The sequence below is a fragment of the Carassius gibelio genome, chromosome A17 (assembly GCF_023724105.1).
Source record: "Carassius gibelio isolate Cgi1373 ecotype wild population from Czech Republic chromosome A17, carGib1.2-hapl.c, whole genome shotgun sequence".
NCBI classification, from domain to species: domain Eukaryota; kingdom Metazoa; phylum Chordata; class Actinopteri; order Cypriniformes; family Cyprinidae; genus Carassius; species Carassius gibelio.
In genome coordinates, this window is record NC_068387.1 from 18,083,638 (window position 1) to 18,105,467 (window position 21,830).

The following is a 21,830-nucleotide window of genomic DNA, read 5'->3' on the forward strand; positions in this document are numbered from 1 at the left end:
TAGTGCCAGCTGAAGGCTGCGTGCCATGTATGGCTTACATTGAAAGCTTGTAATTTTAGCTCATTCTGTCAGGTGTTCAGAAAATGAACATTTGATTGTTTGTCATTTTATCTTGTTTGCACAGTTTGAGCTACTTTGAACTACTAAATGATAAAAATAAATATTCTTCAATAAAGTTACTAAATAAAATTGATTCTATCTGTGCATAAAGAATGTGTTTGTTTTTTCCTTTGCTTATACCAGATGTAAAAATACATATGCACCATGTCCAAAAGTTTGGGGTTGGCAAGATTATTTTCTTGTGTTTGAAAGAAGTCATTTTCAAAATGCTGCATTTATTGGATCAAAAATACAGTTTATATTAAATATACTGGAATACATTTTAAAATGTCATTTATTTCTAAGATGGCAAAGCTGAATTTTCAGGAGCCATTACTCTAGTCTTTGTTGTCACATGATGCTTCAGAAATCATTATAATATGCTGAGTTGATGCTCAATGAATATTTCTTATTATTATCGATGTTGAAAACAATTTTGTGGAAACTGTCATTCACTTTTTTTCCCCGTATTATTTAATGAATATAAAGTTTAACAGAAAACTTCAAGAAAATCCAATTTTGTGATGTAAAAAGTACTGTACCACCATTAACTCCCAATAATGTCTTGGTAACATACCACCATGTTTTGTCATTGTGTAATGTATTTTTTTTTTTTTTTTCATTTATTTATTTTTCTCCAGTTTGTGGTGTAGTCTTCACAAATGTATCAAATAATCTTTTATTTAAAAAAAAAAGACACATTTAAAACATTTTTGCTCTAGAAAAGCGCAAAAAAAAAAAAAAAAAAGGTTAGAAATTCCAATCAAATTCTGAAGAACTCCTCAAGCTGCTGTGCACTAAATTTGTTGGATAATAAAAGAGAAAATCTATATTCTGGAAAATCTAATCAAGTCCTAATATGTTGAACAGTAAACAGTAGTAGCATCCTCTAAATCACTCATTATGATTAAAATAAGAACATTAATAAATGTGAAACTACATCACTGTGCACTGTACCGTCTAAAATCTCAGGCTGAGCTTTAACCCTGCCCGTCATTTCAAGAACATGGACAATTGGCTAGATGTCACTCGTAAAGGCAGGGCAGAAGAAACATCCGGTAAGTTCATTGGTGGGGTCGTAGAACACCAGCTCTGTTCAGAGTCAAGGGTCAATCTCCATAGGAATGACAGTCAGGATAATGTCCTCGTTGCCACGTCGAACCACTATGCGTAAACTGGTGTCCTTTTTGATGGCTGCGCTTACATCTGTTGCAGTGGAGACCCGCTGACCATTGATAGAAATGATGACGTCATGTTCTTTAAGTCCACCTCTAAAGAAGAGACAGAGAAGAGGGGAAAAGCATTTGATGAGGAGGACTGAAGAGGAATAAAATAATTCATCAAAACATCAACATTAAAAGTGTAATGGCTCTATAATTCAGACCGCATTACTTTAAATGGCTTTTTAAATTATATTTCAGAAACATACACCTACATCTATATTAGATCAAACTAAACACATTCACAACGTCCTCACAGAGTAACCACCCTGTTTATATACTAGACTTCACAAGTACTTCCTGTTTGTGCAACATTTGGTGATCATCTGTTATTCAACAGTGAATCATAAGTGTAATGGTGTCACGCCGAGAGGAAAGAAGCAGTTGTTTGTGTGTCTGGGCGCCATCTGAGATTGTTCAAGATTTCAGGAAAACTAAAAATGTCCTTGATGAGGATGTGGTGGGCAGCGGATTGGACTGTGGTTGTGGAATCATGTTAAAACAACGTTGAAAGTGAATCTCCCTTACATTTGACTTTGAGTACATGCTGTATTTGCCTTTGTCTTTTAACAAGCATAACAAAGACAAGACTCCTTAAAAATGTTAATGGATATGATGTGGCAGTGAGACCTGAGTCATTGGATGTGGGTGACTAACAAGAAATCATTAGTCACCCTTATGTGGCTCCAAACCTGTTTGACTTGAAGGTCTTGGAATGACATTAGGGTGCATAAAAGACAACAGAACTTTAATTTTTAAGTGAACTGTCCCGTTAATTTAAATGCATTTTCAGCACCCTACATCCTCTCTCTTACGCACAAAACGGTTTCAAACAATACAGAGGAACAGGTTTTTGTGTGAGTCAATATAAACAATGAGATGAAATGATGAACATCAGCAGGTTTTGAGTGTGTTTTGATAGGTGAGGGTCAACGTGGAGACAGATGTAGACTAAGACTATACCCTTCCAAGTATGAAAGCAGAAAGCATGTGGCCAGTAAAAACAACATGTGAGTGCTGCCAAATGAGTTGACCTGCTTGGCATTATGGGACTTTGACTTTTGGGGACTCACGCTGCAGCTGGAGATTTAGAGATGACCTCAATCACATAGACTCCTGACATGATGTCAGGGAAGTCTGGCAGTCGACCTCTGAGCTCTCTGGACAGTCTGTGAGCAGAATTGAACATAGTTACATCAGATGATTTCATCAAATAATTAATGCAGTAAAATATTTTGCCATCCAAAAAAGAAAAAGAAGAATAACAGCCTCGAATTATAACTTGGCACTACAAATCACACAGAATTACATAATCATGTACGTAAGATCTTCCATAAGGTCATGATAGCAACTATATTAAAGAAGGTATTCATTAATTTGATGCATGTTAATGTACTCACTCCGGAGTGAGGGTCATCATACGAATACCAACGTATCTTTTCTTAGTCACTACTCGACCTGTAAAACAGCCAGAAGAACTCAATGAGAGTTAGTCCACTAATAATTAGGTAACATGCTCTATCTCGTATATCACTTCTGGATATGAATGTACTGTCGTACCTCTGGCCAGTCTGTCATACGACTCAGTGAGAAACTGTCGTATCTTGTCTGATGGAATAGCAAAGGAGATTCCAGCTGTCACTTTTAATGTGTTGATCCCAATCACTTCACCATCCTTTAGGAAAAAGAATAAGATATGGACATAATTACCCTGCAAGGCAGTACTGATGTTCATTGACTTTCATAAAGAATTATGTGAAAGTCCTTATCATGTCATCATGTGGTCAAATACATAAATCAAATACATTATTTAATATGGCTGGGAAAAACTGACAATACTGGTCAAATATTAAATGACTTCTACAATCAAGGACACATCACATGATCTTTCATGCCTGTATCGACTTATTCTATTCTATTCAGTTCTTACAGAATATAATAAAATAAAATATAATCACTTAAAATCAAATCAATGTAATTACTCTTAATGAGCATTAAAACTGTTACATTATTTTTGGTAATTAAAATAAAGCTAAAATAAAAAATAATTACAGATATTACATGTAAAACCTAAATGAAAATTAGAAATGTTGCCTTGGCAGCTAACTGAAGTAAATCAAGGTTAGGCTGAAGTACTAAAATTACTAAATCTAAAATTTAAATAAAATATATATATTTTTTAAATTTCTCACTGGGGTAACATTACTGTAACACTGACACTTGCATTCTGGGAAAATAGGCCCTGATGATTACCACACAGTCATGCTCTGTGTAAATATTAGTAGTTTATTTGCAGGATCATATTATTCAGCAGTTTTGGAATTAGGAAATGCTCACCAGATTGACTAATGGTCCTCCTGAGTTGCCAAACTGTTAAAGAGACATTTCATGTGTTAAAACACGCTTGTGTTTTATGGCTTGATTTGTGTGTGCATGGATGTTTGAGTCTCATGAGACACACATTAAAATAACAAATAATAAATATGCAATAAATATAGAGTAATAAATAAAATGTGCAGTTCTAATAATTTGCTCACATTAATAATGGCATCTGTCTGAATGTAATCCATATCCGAGTTTCGTAGACCCAACTCTTTCCCGCCTCTCTGTGTGGTGCTTACTATTCCTGTGGTAACTGTATTCTGGAGTGAAAATGGGCTGCCGATAGCAACCACAAATTCTCCTGGTCTGAGGTCAGCCGATCGGCCGAGGAGAAGCACGGGAAGCTTACTCTGTTGGGCAGAAAGAGAGAGAAAAAGACATGTTTATTATATAAGGAATGCAGCCTTTATTTCAGTATCTGCTCGTAAGTCAGAAATATCCCAACACTTCACAATCCTAAAGCCTGCAAAAGTTTATAAAGGAACTTTAATTGATATCCAATACTGGCCACCCAACACAACTGCTTAGACATTCTTGCAACTTTATGACATTGCAAAGTCAGTCATGTGATAAATGCTCGTATCCAGGCATTCCATAACTCTACCCCTCAATTTCCTGAAGAGTCCAGAACTGCCATACAGTTCTATTCTAACACCTTTGTGCAGCCGCTATCAACTGTCTGTCAAACAGGAGTTTGCATATTAAATTCAGATCTCTGAAACCTTATCGCCATGCAACCTTTATGACATCACGGAAAAGTAGGCACTTAGGACAGGACAGGACGAATCGGAATGCTGTTTTCCTGTGGGGAATCATTTATGGAATCTCCCCTCTCAACACAGGGGCTTGATTAGAACGGTCATTGTAACAACAGAATATGCGTGTTTAGCCACTGCACTGGTGTCTATTTTGTTTACTGACAGTAAAAATAGAGTCAGAGAGTGGATAGCAGACATGCTGAGCTACATAAACACACTAGACGCACTTACATTCTCATTTCGCATGCATGTATGGGCTCTGTATTTTACAGATTCAGATGACAACAGTGTGAGTCTGTATTTTCTAAGAAAGCATCGGATGAAAGGTTAATGAGGGAAACAGTCGATGACATCTTCAGTGTTAGATGGTTTAGAGGTTGTAATGTCTGTTTGAACTCTCTAAGGCATGATTTAAAGATTATAAGAAGGTGTTCTACAAATGTACCGCTATCTTACCTTAAAATCTTAGGCTGGATGAATCTTTGTTGTTATATCTGAACAAACAGCATACACAATAACTAAAAATCTAAATATTTAAAAAATGACAAATAAATAATTGCAACCTTTGTTGAGGTATGGTTTCTCCATAGATATACTCAAGCTGTACCTGCCTAATGGAGAGGAAGAAAACTAAGTCCAGAGCTGTAAACTGATCCCGAGCTTTTATCACGAGGTGAACTCTCAGCGAACTCGACCTGTGCTAAAAGCGTTTTAAGATAGAAGAGGATAAAGATGACGATGACTGGCAAACTAGACAAAACAATCTATGACTTCTTTCTCCCTAGGGTCCAAAATGTGTAGTAATAGGCTAAAATAAAATTGTCAAAAACAGTAATTTTCCTCTATTAAATGTAGTTTATAAATGTTTATAGCACTTTTACAGTTGTAATTGATATCAAAAACCATGAACTAAACCCTTAATCTATTTCATTCCAGTTCTATGCAATCCGCCCTAATCAAGAATCCCACAGATGCAATATTCCTGTGATCACAGTATGTTACCGGCCATGAAGTCTAATAAAGCTCTGCTATGTGAGACTACAGGTCAACAGATCCTTATTATAATAGTTTACCAGCAGAAGCACCTGCATCCATCTGGCCAATAAAAGCACGACACTTACCCTGGTGTCTTTGTTAATGTTACTGCAGTCTTAAAATACCAGTCAATATTGGACATGTAAAAACAGTCTCACCCTCACCAAATGCCAATGAAACACAAGAAGAACTTTGAGAAAGAATTTTTCATTCCCATAAGACTTCCAAGATAAGGCTAGGATAGGGATCTTCAAAGAGAGGTAGAAGACGTGTCACAAGGCAAAAAAATGCCAAAACAAGATTGCATCTACTTTCAACAGAGATATACTATATAAACATACCATCCAGACAAAAAAAAAAAATTAAACAAAAACAACAATGAAAACAAACAGCACTTGATTTTCTGTTAAGTGTTAGGGAACTTCTCAAACCTTTATGTTATGTGGAGAAATAATACTGAACATTTCTTCACCTATAAAATTGGTAGTGATCTACTTTATTCCTTTAGGTGATTTTAATTTCCGTTCGAGGTGATTATAATCAAAAAGCATTTTTTAGAGCTGAAACAGATATTTCCCCTGCCTTAGGCCATTCCAGTAGTTAAAGCACTTGCAGGTACAAAATGGGTAACACAGTCAGTCGAATGTTTGGATTATTATTATAAGGTTGTTGTGGAGCTACAGAGTTTCCTCATGTTGACATTCCCATGCACTACTAAAAATGTGTGTCTGCCTTTAAACATAAGTTTGCAGTTAGTCACAATCTGAACAAAAGCAGAATTCAAAAGACATGCAGTAAAAAGGAACGAGTTACTGAGATCAGCATCCCACTCTGTCATCATTGTGCCCATCAGTAGGCACCTCATTTTATGCCTTTAATTACTGCGCTGTGAGTGACTTCAAAGGTAAGCACCAGTTTAATTGCAAGCTCTAAGTTCTCCACTCGGTGGGTTTGTGGTGGATATGGCTGTAAGTTATTTTCAATGAGTGAGGTATTGAAGGTTCTTCCCAAAGGAAGACTTAATAGAGTTCTCAGTTAAGTTTCATTTAGGTATAGCCTAATCCCTGTCTTGGGGATTTCTCTGAAAATTTCTTACGAGTAATAAAAAGAGATAAGACAATTATTGACAAACAGTAAACAGCTATAAAATAAATGCAGAGAACTTCTCTCACATAGGCTCACTCTCTCAATTTGATCCTGGAAGGATATCATGAGAAATGTTTGAATCAAACTTTTGTTCGGATGGAAATTTAGTTTTTGTCTAGTTTTTGTGCTCATGTCTGAGGTGATATTAAGTGTATTTTCATGCATGCTAAAACAATCAAAATAAAATAATAATGTGTATTATAAAATGCCATGTATATACTTTAGTCCATCTGAAATCAAACCTGCCTGTTATCTGTAAAAACTAACAGATTAATAACTCAATTGTAAATCATCTTCCTCCAGCAAGTTAATCAGGTTGCAACTGGCGTGATTGCTATTAAAGTCAGAAGTAACTCAAAATGTGTATTTAAATGCTTTAAATATTCATTAATGCATTGTGATATTTATCTTGGAAAGTTTATGCTTGATATTTAATTTACAACTGTATACACTTACCAGGACCCTTTTTAGGGAAAAAAAAATATTTTTGATCTTGGTTCAAATTTGCTGCACTTGTTGCATTTTGAAAGAAACAGTTGAGAGATTAAATAGACTTTTTTTCTTCCTTCCTATGTGTTCTTGTTTTATTCAATCACAGAACAGCTGGAAAAATCTGCCTGGAACTTGGAATAATACCATATAATTCAAACTTAAGATGAGTTTAAACTTAAAGTTTCTGAGGGTGTGTTTGGGGGGAATGGGGACATTTAGTGACAAATTTTGATGCCACTGTCCCAAATGGTAGTTTATATCATGTATATCCTCTTCGCATTTGCACTTCCACTCTTGCTCCTCATGGCCAAAACTGCTTCTCTGTTCCTACGTGTGATTCACATCTTACCCTGTAATATTAAATGACTCATTTTGGCCCAACCAGCAGTCAGTCACATTAGTCACATTAGTCAGTCTGGACTGTATTTTAGGCCACTGGAACATAGATAATCCAAAGAAAACCTCTCTCTCTCTCTCTCTCTCTCTCTCTCTCTCTGTGTGTGTGTGTGTGTGTGTGTGTGTGTGTATGCAAGCTATGTATTAGCCTTAAAGCTCTTAACATAAACTGGAAACTTTCTCTGAAAGACTTAGGAGATTTACAAATGAGTTGACTAAATGTGTAATGGGCTGAGACGTGAAAATTATCATTTTTCCTGTAGCTTCTGAGCTCGGGAACTGAACTGATGGGAAGTTCAACAGATCATAGAAGTGGGACCCTCGAGAGCTCCCCATCCGTACAGCTTTGCCTTGAAAGTGGGCGAAATTTGTGTCCACATACATACCCATACATATAGATTAATTTCCAGTCAGTAGCCACATTTCCTCTCTCTCTCTCTCACACACACTCTCTGAGAGGGAAAACCATTTCCCTTCTTTTCCCTAGAGACAGACAGCTACCATTAAAGGGAGAGAGAAGGAGGAAGAAAGTGTAAAAGACAAAAGATTGAGAAGAAAATAAATAATCTGCTCTACGATTCCCTTCTCAGTGCATCCAACATGTGGTGTCCATTTTCTGCATGAGTGAAACTCTATTGTGTGATACATATTGTACAATCATTCCTTCCTCATCAGTTCAAGGCATGAGCATAGTGCGTCTGAGTGAATGTGAGTTTAGACAGTGAGGTTTGCAGTTTTGGGGAGTAAATTTTTTAACTACGAATAAATCAACAAAAATCAGAGCAGCATGGCAATAATTTCTAATAATTCTGCTGTTTTTCACTATGTTTTCCACTTATGTATTGAAATTACACTGTTTCTAATTTTAAATTAAATGTATGCATTTAGCAGACCCTTTTATCCAAAGCGACTTACAGTGCATTCAGGTTAACAGTTTTTACCTAACATGTGTTTCCTGGGAATCAAACCTACAACCTTGTGCTGCTAACACAATCCTCTACCACTTGAGCCACAGGAGCACAAAGTGTGTGTTTACTGTAGTAGTTAACTACTTACTACTAGCGTACAACTACTGAAGCATTCCTGTACCTTAAATAGTACAACATGGCGCTAGAAACACCAAGGCCAATGTTCAATTCCCAGAGAATGCATGAACTGACAATTACCTTGTAACACAATGCAAAATACTTAGAAATAGTTTTAAAGTAACAATAAGTGTTTCCATACACTTTAAATGTTCTATTTCAGTCGGACCAAAACAATAATTTATCTTCTTAAAATGCTTTACTTGTTTTACTCTGACTGTAAAAGTTCCAGAATCATTTTTTACCAGACCTAAATTATGCAATTGTAGCTCAGAATCATCCATCATGTATTCATGAAAATCAGACTCAGACAGCTCGCACTGTAGCTGGATTATTAAAAAACTTGATTATAACTGTGAACATATGCACTTAATGAAAGTTTAACAATTACTGACCTACTTCAAACCTCTCAACATGCATCAGAAAAGGGAAGAAATTGCAGTAATTACTTACAGGGATACCGGCACACACAAGTTCTCTCAAACACACACACACACACTCAGGGTCTCAGGGTCTCCCCAGAGTCTTTGCTGTACCTGATCCTCTTGCAGAGTATGATCTCCAACTCACTTGAGCCATTTAAACCAATGCCTTTTTTTTACTTATCCCAAATGCCCTGTTAGTTAGAGGCAAGTCTTACATCAGAGACAAGTCTGAATTGTTCCTATTTAACTCTCTCAGTATTGCAAACCACATGATGTCGTTCAAGATCACTCACTCAAACTGGGGCAAATTCTTTAGCAGCTGGGCGTTAAAGAGCCCACTGATATAATCCAGAAGCATCAGAAACACCAGACAGAGAGAGAGAGAGAGAGAGAGAGAGAGATACATAAAACTACAGGGGTATTACAGGGATACTACAGGAACCAGGATAAGAATCAATCGAGGAATCTGATCTTGGAGCAGTATGTATTCTTTGAGAACATCGGCTCAAACTTGCAGTCTGGGCTTGTGTGTGCTTTATTTCTCTGGAGACCATATGTTTAAGAGCTTGAGTGATTGTGAGGTTAGGATTGTCAGCCAAACATGCTGCCTGGTGTCTATCAGCCAGCATGACATATATTTTAAGAATTTGCACAGTGCACTGCACTAACCTGAGTGAGTGAGGGGGTTGTGGGTAATAGTAAATTTCGCCTAAGATGCCTAAAAAGGATTGTTTTGGTCATTCTGTATTCACGGGGTCAGTAATGTTCCTATTTTGGTTACATGAAAAGTCTCTTTTCCAAATATTACAGTGCTGTGTGAATGCAGTAATTGCTGAAATATAGATGCCAAGTTTGAGTTCCTGCAATCTTTAGCTTGGCCATCTATTTTTTTTTCTGTTAATGAAACACTCTTAGGTTATTTGGACTTGGTTTTTGATATTGCACTAATAGTAACTATATCCTAAAATAGAGCCTGGCGTGTTTGGTGCACTGCTGTTCGTATTCAGGCTTGAACCTCTTCAGCATAAACAATCAAGATCAAAAATAAAACCTCAGTTTCCATTTATAAACCATGGTGAGGCGGCTTCATAAAACTGTTCAGTCTGTCCACCTCAGTACACGAGCCACACAGATGTTTTGTAAGTATTTGTCTTAGTGAAATCTAAATGAATGCAATTTGTATGTATGTAATGTTTGTTGGAGTCATGGAATGAGCAGGGCAGCAGCAGGGCTTTGTTGTTTTCTCTTACCGGTGGATTGATCTTTATGAGGGCAATATCTGCTTTTTCATCAACATATTTTATATTAGCATCATACGAGGCTCCGTTTTTAAGCTCCACCTTCACTCGGTTTTTATTGGCTATCACATGGGCGTTTGTCACAATAAGGCCGTCGTCAGACACCACAAACCCTGATCCGCTCGCCACAGCCATCTGACGCTGTGAGTACACCATCCTAAACAAGACACAAAGAGTATGAAAGAGAGATTGAATCAGAGGTAAAGAATGAGACATTTGGTGAAATATTCCTCTTTAATATAGACTATAGATAACGCTAGAAACTTACTTGCGATACAGTTCAATATGAACCACGGCAGGGGCGATCTTCTCTACAACATCTGCAATGAAATTGTACCTGTATCTCAGGCTATTGGGGTTATCATGGATAGCTGAAACAAACAAAAAAAACAAACAAAACAAGATGTAATGAGAATGTATAACGCAAGAAATTGACCGTAGAGGACAAACATCTGAAAATATCAAATTACATCCCTTAAACAGGATACAGAGAGGAAAAAGAGTCTAGTCGTTAACTAAAAAAAGACAAGTGGTGGGATTTTCTGTGTAAATATATATATGGGACTTCTGTTGCTTACGTAAGTCAGCATCACACACACACACACACATACAGAGAGAGACACGTTAGTGCTATGAAATGAGGAGTCTCTTGGAGGACGTGTCTGGAAATGTTGACTCTCGTCCTCTGTAATTTCACCATGAAGGAAAAGGAGTGAGAGATATTTTTTCCCTTTCAACCAAAGGGAGTTTATTGTCAGAAATCAAAAGTTCATAATTTACATAAAGTGTATGAAAATTGCTCTTTTAGTGAGTGACGTTACATTCAGCCAAGTACGGTGACCCATACTCAGAATTCATGCTCTGCATTTAACCCATCCATAGTGCACACAAACACACACACAGAGCAGTGGGCAGCCATTTATGCTGCGGCGCCTGGGGAGCAGTTGGGGGTTCAGTGCATTGCTCAAGGGCACCTAAGTCGTGGTATTGCCAGTCCAAGATTCGAACCCACAACCCTAGGGTTAAGAATCAAACTTTCTAACCACTAGGCCACAACTTCTCCATAAATGTACCCTTTTGTTTCATCAACCTAAGGGTCAGACTGTTTTGGTAAGCACCACAGACTCAAATGCACAGACGGTAGCTGCTGTCATTTGATCCAATCAAATGTATCAAATTACAATCACTGCAATGATGGAGGAGCCCTTTTAATTATACACGATCACAGGGACCCCAAGAAGACCTGGTGTCGGAAAGCATGTAAGTTCCCAAGTGTAATTAAAGTCAAATCCAGCTTGGCGATGGCTTGCATTCTGACCAGAATAATTCAACCTAATTATAGTTTTAACACCAAAAAAGTTTTGTGGAAGAAAATGTTCCGGATCACTTTCCTCATCCATTTTACAACCTTACTCTAAACCATTAGCTTTCTGGTGTGAATAAATATACTGTATATGGTAATAAATGCATTGTACAATAGTCTGTATGATTTTTTATATACTTTTGAAAGAAGTGTCTTATGGTTGCCAATGCTGCATTTATTTGTTTAAAAAACAGCAATATTGTCAAATAATATTACAATTGAATATTTTAATATATTTACATGTAAGGCTGGATTTTCAGCAGCCGTTACTCCAATCTTAAGTATTACATGGCCCTTCAGAAATCATTCTTATATGCTGATCTGGTTCTCAAAGAAAGTCTTTATTATTAATGCTGAAAACTGTTGTGCTGCTTAATATTGTTGTGGCAATAGAAATATTTTGTAACATTATGTTTTTACTGTACTTTTGACCAATTTAATGTGTCCTTGCTGCATAAAATATTAGGGCCAAATTTAATAGCAGCTTGCACCAGTGCAAACCCTCTACTCTCAGGATTTTCTAAAGACACAGTGAACATCATTTCAGCATGACAGTTATTTTTGTATCTGACATTTTTGCACATGCATTTGTAGTTTCCAATTTGGACATAAAATTCATATGAGAAGAGTATTTAAATGGAACATGCAAGGTGATTTACCAAGGTTTGCAGTAGTCTGTGTACTGTTATTTGTGCAATTATTTAACACCCCAAAAAAATGTCTTAAAGGGGATAGTTCTAAAAAGTTCTAAACAAATTCTCCCTTTAGCCATGTAATGTTTTTTTTTCATCTTTGAAAGACAGACCTATGATTAGGTCAAATGCACTGGCAGAGACAATAGAATCAGACACGCTTGTCTCATCTTGGCCAGCACTCAGGTACTGAAACCCAAGAGGATCACAAAGATTTAAACAAATCCATAACCTCTTATCTCTGACAGAACAAAACCTTTCTGGACATTTTATGAATTATTAGGGCATATTCTGGGCACACTTCAACTACAAGCGTCAAAACCAACCAGTTCTAATGTTGGTGCATTTATGGTTTAAGACTCTGTAGCCATTGCTCTCAGAGCTGCAAGATTGCAACATCTGACACTTTGCCAACCCTGAAAGAACCAAAATCATTGTTGACATGCCACATGCATGGGTTTGTGCATCTGCTGACTCATTACATCTGATGAAATGTTTGAATACACAGTATAGGGCACATAATTCAACCCATCACAACTAACCATCCTCTGCAGGCCAACAGGAAAAACGAAACAAAAGTTTATTTAAAGGCGATAGAATATCCAGTGTGGTGAGACTGACCAGCTCCAGACCAACATTAAACAAGGCATTCAATCTAAAATCACATGTTTTGAGAAAAGCTATCAAAACAAGAGAGAAAAACAACAGCAGTAAAACTCAACGTCAAGATGGACAAAGCATACCTTTCGCATGAGGATTCTCTCACATTGTCCATCTAAAATATCGCATCAATAATCCAATAATGTAAAACACCTTATTATAAAATAGAGATTTCCAACTCTAAATTCTGATTGGATGAGCTGATAGGTTGCTTGGCAATCTTAAACTTCCTGCAGTTATGCGAATGAACTATAACATGACAGAATAAGTGTTTGTCCTTATTTATGTCAATGATTAATTTAACAATTTATTCAACATTTATGAAGCTCAGAACACACCTAACCACTGTAACACACAGCCTGGCTAATTATTTCAGTAAGATTTTAGTAAAGTTTCATTTTAAAGAACTACTGGGCTGGCAGCCAAACCTGCCAAGAATCTACTCAGCTCTGAACTAAATACATCAAAGCCTACGTTTAGTCTGCACAAATATGAGCCTTTTGTGTTTTAACTGAAACACTGCCAGATTACAACATATGGTCTGAGAGAATGAAATGACATTTGTCCTAGACATCCTTGGGAGGTGGAGACATGCAGTCTGTGAAAGCAGGTTTAACCATCAATATGAGTACTATTTTCTGTTTGATTCCAAAATATGTCATCTTGCTATTTAGTGTATACATAAAACTGTTCACATTGCAATCTTAAAAGGAAAAGGCAAGACTTTTGGATAAAAGATTAAATGCTGCCTAAAAGGTTCCACTTAGAAGTTTGATTTTAAAATATATTTAGCATGATACAATAGCTTTATTGTATCTTCATGCAAGAGTCCAACAGAATAAATCTTCTAGCCAGATGTTCAAAGATTTTGCATTTGAACAACTCACTTTTTTCTATTCATCAAAACAATAGACAAATGTTTCCACAAAATTAATTAATGAACACAAGTGCAACACTGAAAATGATAAAAAATTGTTTCTTGAGCACCAGATCAGTATATAAGTATGATTTGTTGAAGGATCATGTGAAAATGAAGACTGGAGTAATGATGCTGAAAATTCACCTTTGCCATCAAAGGAATAAATTAAATTTGAAAATATATTCAAATAGAAAATAAAGTTATAATAATATTTCACAATATATAACTATTTCTGAATGCAGCGTTAAGCATAAGATATATAATAAAACATACAAAATAAGAAAAATCTGACAGCCCCAAATCTTTTGAAAGGAACTCTAAGTGGATGGAGGAGAAGGGTAAATTGATCTATTATATTCTATTCTATTCTGAAACAGCTTCTGGCATAGGGAGAGCTCACTCCTGGCTAGCACAGTCCTCACTAATGTCAAAAGAATCGGTGAGGGATGAAACGTCGTGAACATCAACAGGTCATGCCTGTGGCTCTGAGTTATAGATGTCCAGTTACAGTTGTGTAAGCTCTGTCTGCGGCCTCTCTGCTGGGTTTGTGAAGGATTTAGACGAGAGAAGTGTGTTTATTTGAGTTCAGTCGAGGCCTATGTAGGTGAGCAGAGAGCAGGAAATGAGTCCTTACTGTGGGATAGTCTTACTGACCTATGTTATACTACAGAAGAACAGAAACTAAAGGAGATGTGACTGTCAGAGAAAGTTTAGAGAAAATGTATTTGAAAGTGTTTGAGGGAATGGAGAAGCTCTAGGCTCCAGGGCAGTGAGAAAGGGACATAAATAAATTTGATGAATCATGAAACAAATAATGAGTCCCTTCTTGTTCTTTTCATAATCCATAACAGAATAAATTCATACTTATGTGCCTGTCTATTCTTGTTCTCGTAGATGGTTAATTTCTAGACTGAACATCCATGTGTAGATCTGTGCGAGTTTGTATGTGTTCGTATCAGTAAGAAGAGTTCAACGCTTCACTACACTCATAAACAAACACGTCTTTCATAACACGCTAATTGAAGAGAGCTAAACAATAGCTGTTTCTGCACAAACATAGCACACACACACACACACACACACACACACACACACACACACACACACACACATACACACATATATATACACACATACATATATACAAAGAAAAAACCTTAATCAGAATTTAAACAATACAAATGATCAAAACAAAAAGACAATGAAAGGATGAGATACTTTCCTAACCATATCAAACCAAAGATTCATTTGGAGTTAGAAGCAGGATGTGAGGGAAAGAATCCACAAATAAATAGGTACAGTTTAATGTAGACCAGACTGGTGGAAGCAAGTGATGAGGAATATAAAAATGTTGCATAGGAACACAGTGTAAAGAATAGAATAAAAAAGAATGAGTGAAAGGCATCACAAAATATGACCAGGTCATATTTCACCCAATACAACCATCCAGAGACAAAAATGAAATTATATTTGAACTTGTTTATTATTGTTCAGAAAATGAAGCCTGTTAAGCTTGAATTTGTATGAATTTAGTGTTATTATTAAAGCACATCACCTCCTATATTCTCATTATAAGCCAAAACAATAAAAAAAAAATATGAATGTAATGCAAAAACAACAAATGCATTATTGAAGATATTTAGTATTTATACATCATGGCAGTTGTGATTGCACTACCATTAATTCATCCAGATAAAAAAAAAAAATCACTGTACATAAAATGACAGGATTAATTGTCATGAGAGTGCAATATTGTGAAAATGCAATATTTTTTTCTTTTGATTTTGCAGAGAAATATGATTTGATATAAAGAGAAAGAGAGAAGCTATAGTGAGTGCCTCATCAGCATTTTTAGGGCTACTAACTAAATCTACAGAAGTCTGGATGGGACAAACCTCTGAGCTCCAATGAACACCACACATAACATAAAAAAACCCCTGATAAAAGCACATAAACCACTGCACATACACACTACAGAGAGCAATTAAAAGTTTAATACATACAAACACAGCTTGTATTCGCTTGTTAAGTCTGACATCAGGTAGCAGCGCTTCCGTGTCCAAACGCTCTATCAGTTACCACGAGAAAAAACTAAAGGTGCTAATATAAACTCACAATGTGATAGAATACAAGCAAAAAGTTATAATCTTAACCTTTAACTCAATACCGAAGTCCCAGACAGCCAGACAATGAAAATATAAATATAAAAATAAAATTGGCTTAAATTATTAATATGAATAAACAGTGCTCATAAATGGCTGCTGAGGTCGTATTCTCAAGTGAAACCAGTTGAGGCCTGGACCTGGAAACAGTGCTTCTTACGTCATCACTTAACAACCGATAAAGAGCCAATATTAATATTAATAAATCATTCACATAAACACAAGGATTTACTTAATCTTTTCCCCACTCCTTATACATAAAACCCATTTTGTAAGTAGCTCATTAGGTTAAGCAAATATTTGAAGCAAGTGCTAAGTTGCCCAATTTTGCTAAATCTTCATTTTAAGATGCCCTTTGCACTTATCCCTGCAGAGGATCCACTGGTGAGTAACTGATGCGATGCAAAATTTCTCCAAAAGAGTTCGGATAAAGAGCAGCTCATCTACATCTTGGATGGCCTGCTTACATTTTCACCACATTTCACTTCTGAGTGAAATATTAGTTTAAAGTACTGTAGACTAGTGATCATGAATCAAAATGGTGCCTCTGCAAAACGTTTCATATCCTGTCACTTTAGGCTCCAGTAGACAGCAGGCCAGTTGACTAGGTTTTATAGAACAGTGCTAATATAAACAGCTCAAGGTGTGATGTGAGACTGGAAAGCATTTGGTGGCATCACTTCTATTCACCTTCTTGATCTAGCGGTGTGCAGGCCATTTTCTTCAATCACAATCATCCAAAACAGACTAAAGCATCTAATCTTGCAGGAGGGCGCCTGGATGACTTACTTTCTGCTTCAGTAAAAATCTGTTTCCTGATGAATGCATACGACTCACAATATGACCTAAATCTGCAGCCAGCGAAGGAGAAGTGTTCAGAGATGCGGGCAGAACTTCAGATCCAGATGAAAATTACATCATGGGCTCTGCTGCAGCACAGTGTTTTTCTTTAGATGAGGCCAGAACTTGGAAACCACAGACCTCTCACAGCTTGGCACTTTGCTTAGAGCCTTTATTATGCCAATATTCAGAGACTAGACACATGTCAACGGTTACGCCGAACGTATACTACATATTTAAGCTTCTAAAGAACAGGCTTTGAAGTGTTCATACTCAATAGCTGACGTGAGTTTATGCAATTGTAGCACGATTTTTTGTGAGCCAACAAGTGTGTGAGGATTCACTATCAAAAACAAGACAACTTTTCACTTTCAGCCACAATTTAAGAGCCAGTGTCTGCCAAAATGAATACATTGAGGCTCTTTCGGTAAGAATAATGTAGAAACGAGGAACAAGGTAAAGAGAGACCCCATTTCGTCTAATTTAAGGATATAAAATAGGGACTTCATAAAGGTAAACCCTTTGCAACCTGCTCAAATTCATCTAACCTACCTCACAAATACAAACAAACATAGAAAGAAAGACGCGGGAGGCTTCATTTTAAGAGGTGAAACTGAATATTCTGAGGGCATAAACACAAATCCACAAAAAGAGCACACAAGCTGCTCTGGTTTTTGTCCATTTACAGTGGTTTTGATGGGTCAGACTGTGTTTGTGTATCTGATGAGCAAGTGCTATGACCAAACTGCACGCAAGGGTCAAAATGAATTAAAACAATGAATTATGACTGAGTGCAGAGTCTTACGCAGTATATAAGAGGCATGGCTGAAGTTGGGCACTGATCACTTTACACTTAGTTTAAACTTGTGGATCTCAGTCCAAATAATGTAAGAATACATGATCATAATAAACACGATGAAACTGGCACAAACACATATGCTTTACTCAAACAAATAGAGTTTCTGTTACTGCTAGAGACAGGATTTGCAGAATCAATTCTAGAGACAGAATTGATGCTTATCCAATTTGATTATCAACCAAATATGACTAAAATCAGCCCGTCTGCTGTTAAATTGTATTTAAAGAAACCAACATTGGAACAAGATGACAAAAATGGCGTTTTTTTGCCAATGATGAATATACCATTCGGAAAAGATGACATCTGCTTCTGTTGCCAACATCTGACTCTCCCTCTCCCTTTCATGGAACTAATCTCATATCTATCACATTTGAAATAAACAGTAGGTTATGAAAGTATGTGAATGAAAGTAATAGACATTGTTTATTAGTAGCCTATTACAACTCATGGACTGTGCCACTGTAAAGAGTGTAAAAGAACAGGTAAACTGTGCTCTGTTTGTTTGGGTGAGTCACTCACCCGTCCCACACGCTCCCCGTTGTATGAAGAGCACCGGCGGCTGCTGCCGACTCAGTGCTTGGTTACTGAACCGCTTCAGTTCGCATATGTTCTTATAGGAGACCCCGTCACTGCCACACACCGGGTCGCTGCTTTTACACACGCAGACACCGTGTTTCCCTCTCCTCCTAACGGTAGCGGAGTAGCCCACTCCTCCAGTCACGGAACACTCCAAACCCTCTCCACACACCGGGTCCCCCAGCTTACCCACCCCGCCGCACGCCTCTCCCTCCCCGGACGCGCACACCAGGCAGCAGTTACAGTGATCCATCACCTGTCCTGTCGGACAGTCCTTTGGCATGGACGGACACATGGATTTATCACACTGCCTTGGACATCCGCCGATCACATAGCGATTAGCGAGGCGCGCATCAGCTTGCAGCGATGTTACCAAGACGCAGACGCAGAACAAAGTTAACCAAATCATGATGATCAAAGTTTAATAAACAAGGAAAGGAAACTGACAATTACGCGGTCTTTAATTTCTAACGAGAGCAACTGAGCTGCCTCCAAGCGGGAACAATCTTTGGACCGAGCTGTGTAAATCTGGTGCACCGCGGGAACGAGCACCATGCGCGTCTCTTGAGTTTCTGCTGGCGCAGCGTTTATAAAAGCGCTCCGGATTCCAAGCGCACACTTCACCACAATGACAACAAGCGCTGCGATTCGCTTGGATGTGGGAAAACTCTGTCAGCCTTATGCAGTGTTCGAACTATACCGTGTCATTTGGGGGAGCCCACTTCTTTTTTTTTTCTTTTTTTTTGGGGGGGGGGGGGGGGGGGGGGTTGTTGGGGTAGAGGTCGTGCACATGCGCATGCCTCAAATAAGGACTTACAACAGCTACAAGTGTATGCACTATTATACATTATCGACACGAGTGCCTCAAAAAAGGACTTATAATGACTTACAAAGATACATACCAGCTACAATATGCACTATTATACTTTATCGACACAAATTGATAGGTCAGGAAGACAGCCTTGAATGATGTTGCGCTCTCCTCCGTTAATTTAGAATTCACCTCAATTACTTTATTTGGCAGAATCGCCTTTTGCTTAGTCAATGCCACTTCAATGGCCATCTTGTGTGCAATGCTGTCCCTGTATTTATATATAATTTTTCGCGACTGGTTCTGAGCATTAATCATTAATCCACTCCTCAGACAAGTGCGTGCCAGGTACCTTTTCAGACAGAAGAAGGTTTTTTGCGTCCTTACAAGTTGTAACGAGTGGAAAAAATGTGGCCCCTTTAAGAGCTGCGCGCTCCCTGTAAAACGGTATGCTCTCTGTATGATAATGTATACAAGCGCGACTCGAATCGCCCATGTATGCGGGTAATCTCCGTTTGGAAATAATTGTGTTTTAATCTTGTTTGTTTTGTTTTGGTTACGCTGTGGACGGTGGAACATGGGACAGACAATTGCCCGAGTTCGATTGGAGAAATAAAACGCGAGTCGTTGTTAAATGTCAATCGCCTCCGTGAGTTTTGTCTGGCCTAATAACTTTGTGAGCTATCCATATTTTTTCCTCCTCCTGACACAACGCGTTACAAAGTGATGCACCCCAAGCTTCCATCCTTAACACACAGCCATGTATATTGGCTCTTCCAGTCTCTCCACTGCTGGCTGTTCCAGTTTAACGCGAGAGAGGACTCGAAGTAAGAAAGCAAGAGGGGTTAGGATCCCAGAGATTACTTTTCTTCAGCTTCATGCGTTTTCACAGTGGGCTTGGCTTGAGGTTTACCAGTGCTTGCAGCAGGTGAATCAGTCGTGCGTTATTTCTTAATAAAACCAAAATTAATTGAACTACCTTGTTTTCATTTTGCCCTAGCTATGATGCTATAACTGCATAATGGAAGGACTTTGCGCACGATAAATGGCCACCAACGTTTATTTTTTTCTACGAATCTATGACATACTAACATGTGGAATTTGCAGCGCAGCGCCCCCACACCATGATGCTGTGATTTCTGTAATCTTTATTGAAGTTAATTAGGTTTTAATCGCCGTCATGCATGAATGAATAATATTTTTGCCATCATAATCACATTACAAAACTGAAATTGCACTTAAAAATATTCACATTGTCAGTATTTTTGAGACCCCCCAAAATTTCAGATTTCTCGTTTTCAGGGGAGCCCATGTCTTATTAAGGGGAGCCGAGCTCCCCCTAGCTCCCCCGTAGTTCGCACTATGGCCTTATGTTAAATCAGAGCAAAGCGGTCTCTGATGAAAATCCAGCTCCTGAAATTGTGGCGGAAACCTACAAACACAGCTAGTATACCAAAACAAACAAACAAAAAAAAGGGGCCTGAATAAAATAAGTAAACGAAAAAAAAAATCAGATAGATATTATATTATCATATTTCTCTCCTGATTCAGACAAGACGCCTTTTTTTTACTGAAGAAAAAAATAATGTTTATGTTAATTATAAACACGGAGCAAAAATGTTGGTTGAACTAATCTTTTTACCAGAGTTGTAACAATTAGATGTTTTATGAAGAAGGAAAATACACAAGGGAGACCAGAGTACAGAGAACAGTTTCAGTATCTGTAAATATTATTATTATAACAGTAATAATAATATTATTATGCGGTTATCTAGAGAAAGTATGTTCATTTATTGTACATGTACTCAATACTTGGTAGGTGCTCCTTTTGCTTTAATTACTGCCTCAATTCAGCGTGGCATGGAGGTGATCAGTTTGTGGCACTGCTGAAGTGGTATGGAAGCCCAGGTTTCTTTGACAGTGGCCTTCAGCTCATCTGCATTGTTTGGTCTCTTGTTTCTCATTTTCCTCTTGACAATAGATTCTCTACGGGGTTCAGGTCTGGTGAGTTTGCTGGCCAGTTAAGCATACCAACACCATGGTCATTTATCCAACTTTTGGTGTTTTTGGCAGTGTGGGTAGGTGCCAAATCCTGCTGGAAAATAAAATCAGCATCTTCAAAAAGCTGGTCAGCAGAAGGAAGCATGATGTGCTCCAAAATTTCTTGTTAAACAGGTGCAGTGACTTTGTTTTCCAAAAAACACAATGAACTAACACCAGCAGATGATATTGCACCCCAAATCATCACAGACTTTGGAAACTCAACCCTGGACTTCAAGCAATTTGGGCTATGAGCTTCTCCACCCTTCCTCCAGACTCTACGACCTTGATTTCCAAATGAAATACAAAACTTGCTCTCATCTGAAAAGATGACTTCATCTTCTCCTTAGCCCAGGTAAGACACCCCTGATGTTGTCTGTGGTTCAGCACATTCCTTGACAAGTCTGTTTGTGGTGGCTCTTGATGCCTTGACCCCAGCTTCAGTACATTCCTTGTGAAGTTCACTCAAATTCTTGAATCGATTTTGCTTGACAATCCTCATAAGGCTGCAGTTCTCTCGGTTGGTTGTGCATCTTTTTTTCCCCCCTCAACACTTTTTCCTTCCTCTCAAC

General features: G+C 37.7%; 1 protein-coding gene across 1 annotated transcript; it reads right to left on the bottom strand.

The window, feature by feature from the left end:
- Nucleotides 1-334: 334 nt before the first annotated feature.
- On the bottom strand, nucleotides 335-18,978 carry LOC128031479 (serine protease HTRA1A-like). The gene is made up of 9 exons (XM_052619768.1): nucleotides 18,351-18,978; nucleotides 10,605-10,707; nucleotides 10,289-10,493; nucleotides 3,857-4,051; nucleotides 3,657-3,689; nucleotides 2,880-2,994; nucleotides 2,720-2,777; nucleotides 2,393-2,488; nucleotides 335-1,370 (listed from the first exon to the last, which is right to left on the bottom strand). The coding sequence occupies exons 1-9, from the start codon at nucleotides 18,814-18,816 to the stop codon at nucleotides 1,202-1,204; spliced, it is 1,440 nt and encodes a 479-aa protein (XP_052475728.1). The 5' UTR covers nucleotides 18,817-18,978; the 3' UTR covers nucleotides 335-1,201.
- Nucleotides 18,979-21,830: the final 2,852 nt, after the last annotated feature.

Coding starts and splice junctions, on each gene's coding strand:
- LOC128031479 (XM_052619768.1), bottom strand. CDS start 18,816: ATGATTTGGTTAACTTTGTTCTGCGTCTGCGTCTTGGTAACATCGCTG. Junction 10,494..10,604: donor CATATTGAACTGTATCGCAA/GTAAGTTTCTAG, acceptor TGTCTTGTTTAG/GATGGTGTACTCACAGCGTC. Junction 2,778..2,879: donor GTATGACAGACTGGCCAGAG/GTACGACAGTAC, acceptor GCTGTTTTACAG/GTCGAGTAGTGACTAAGAAA.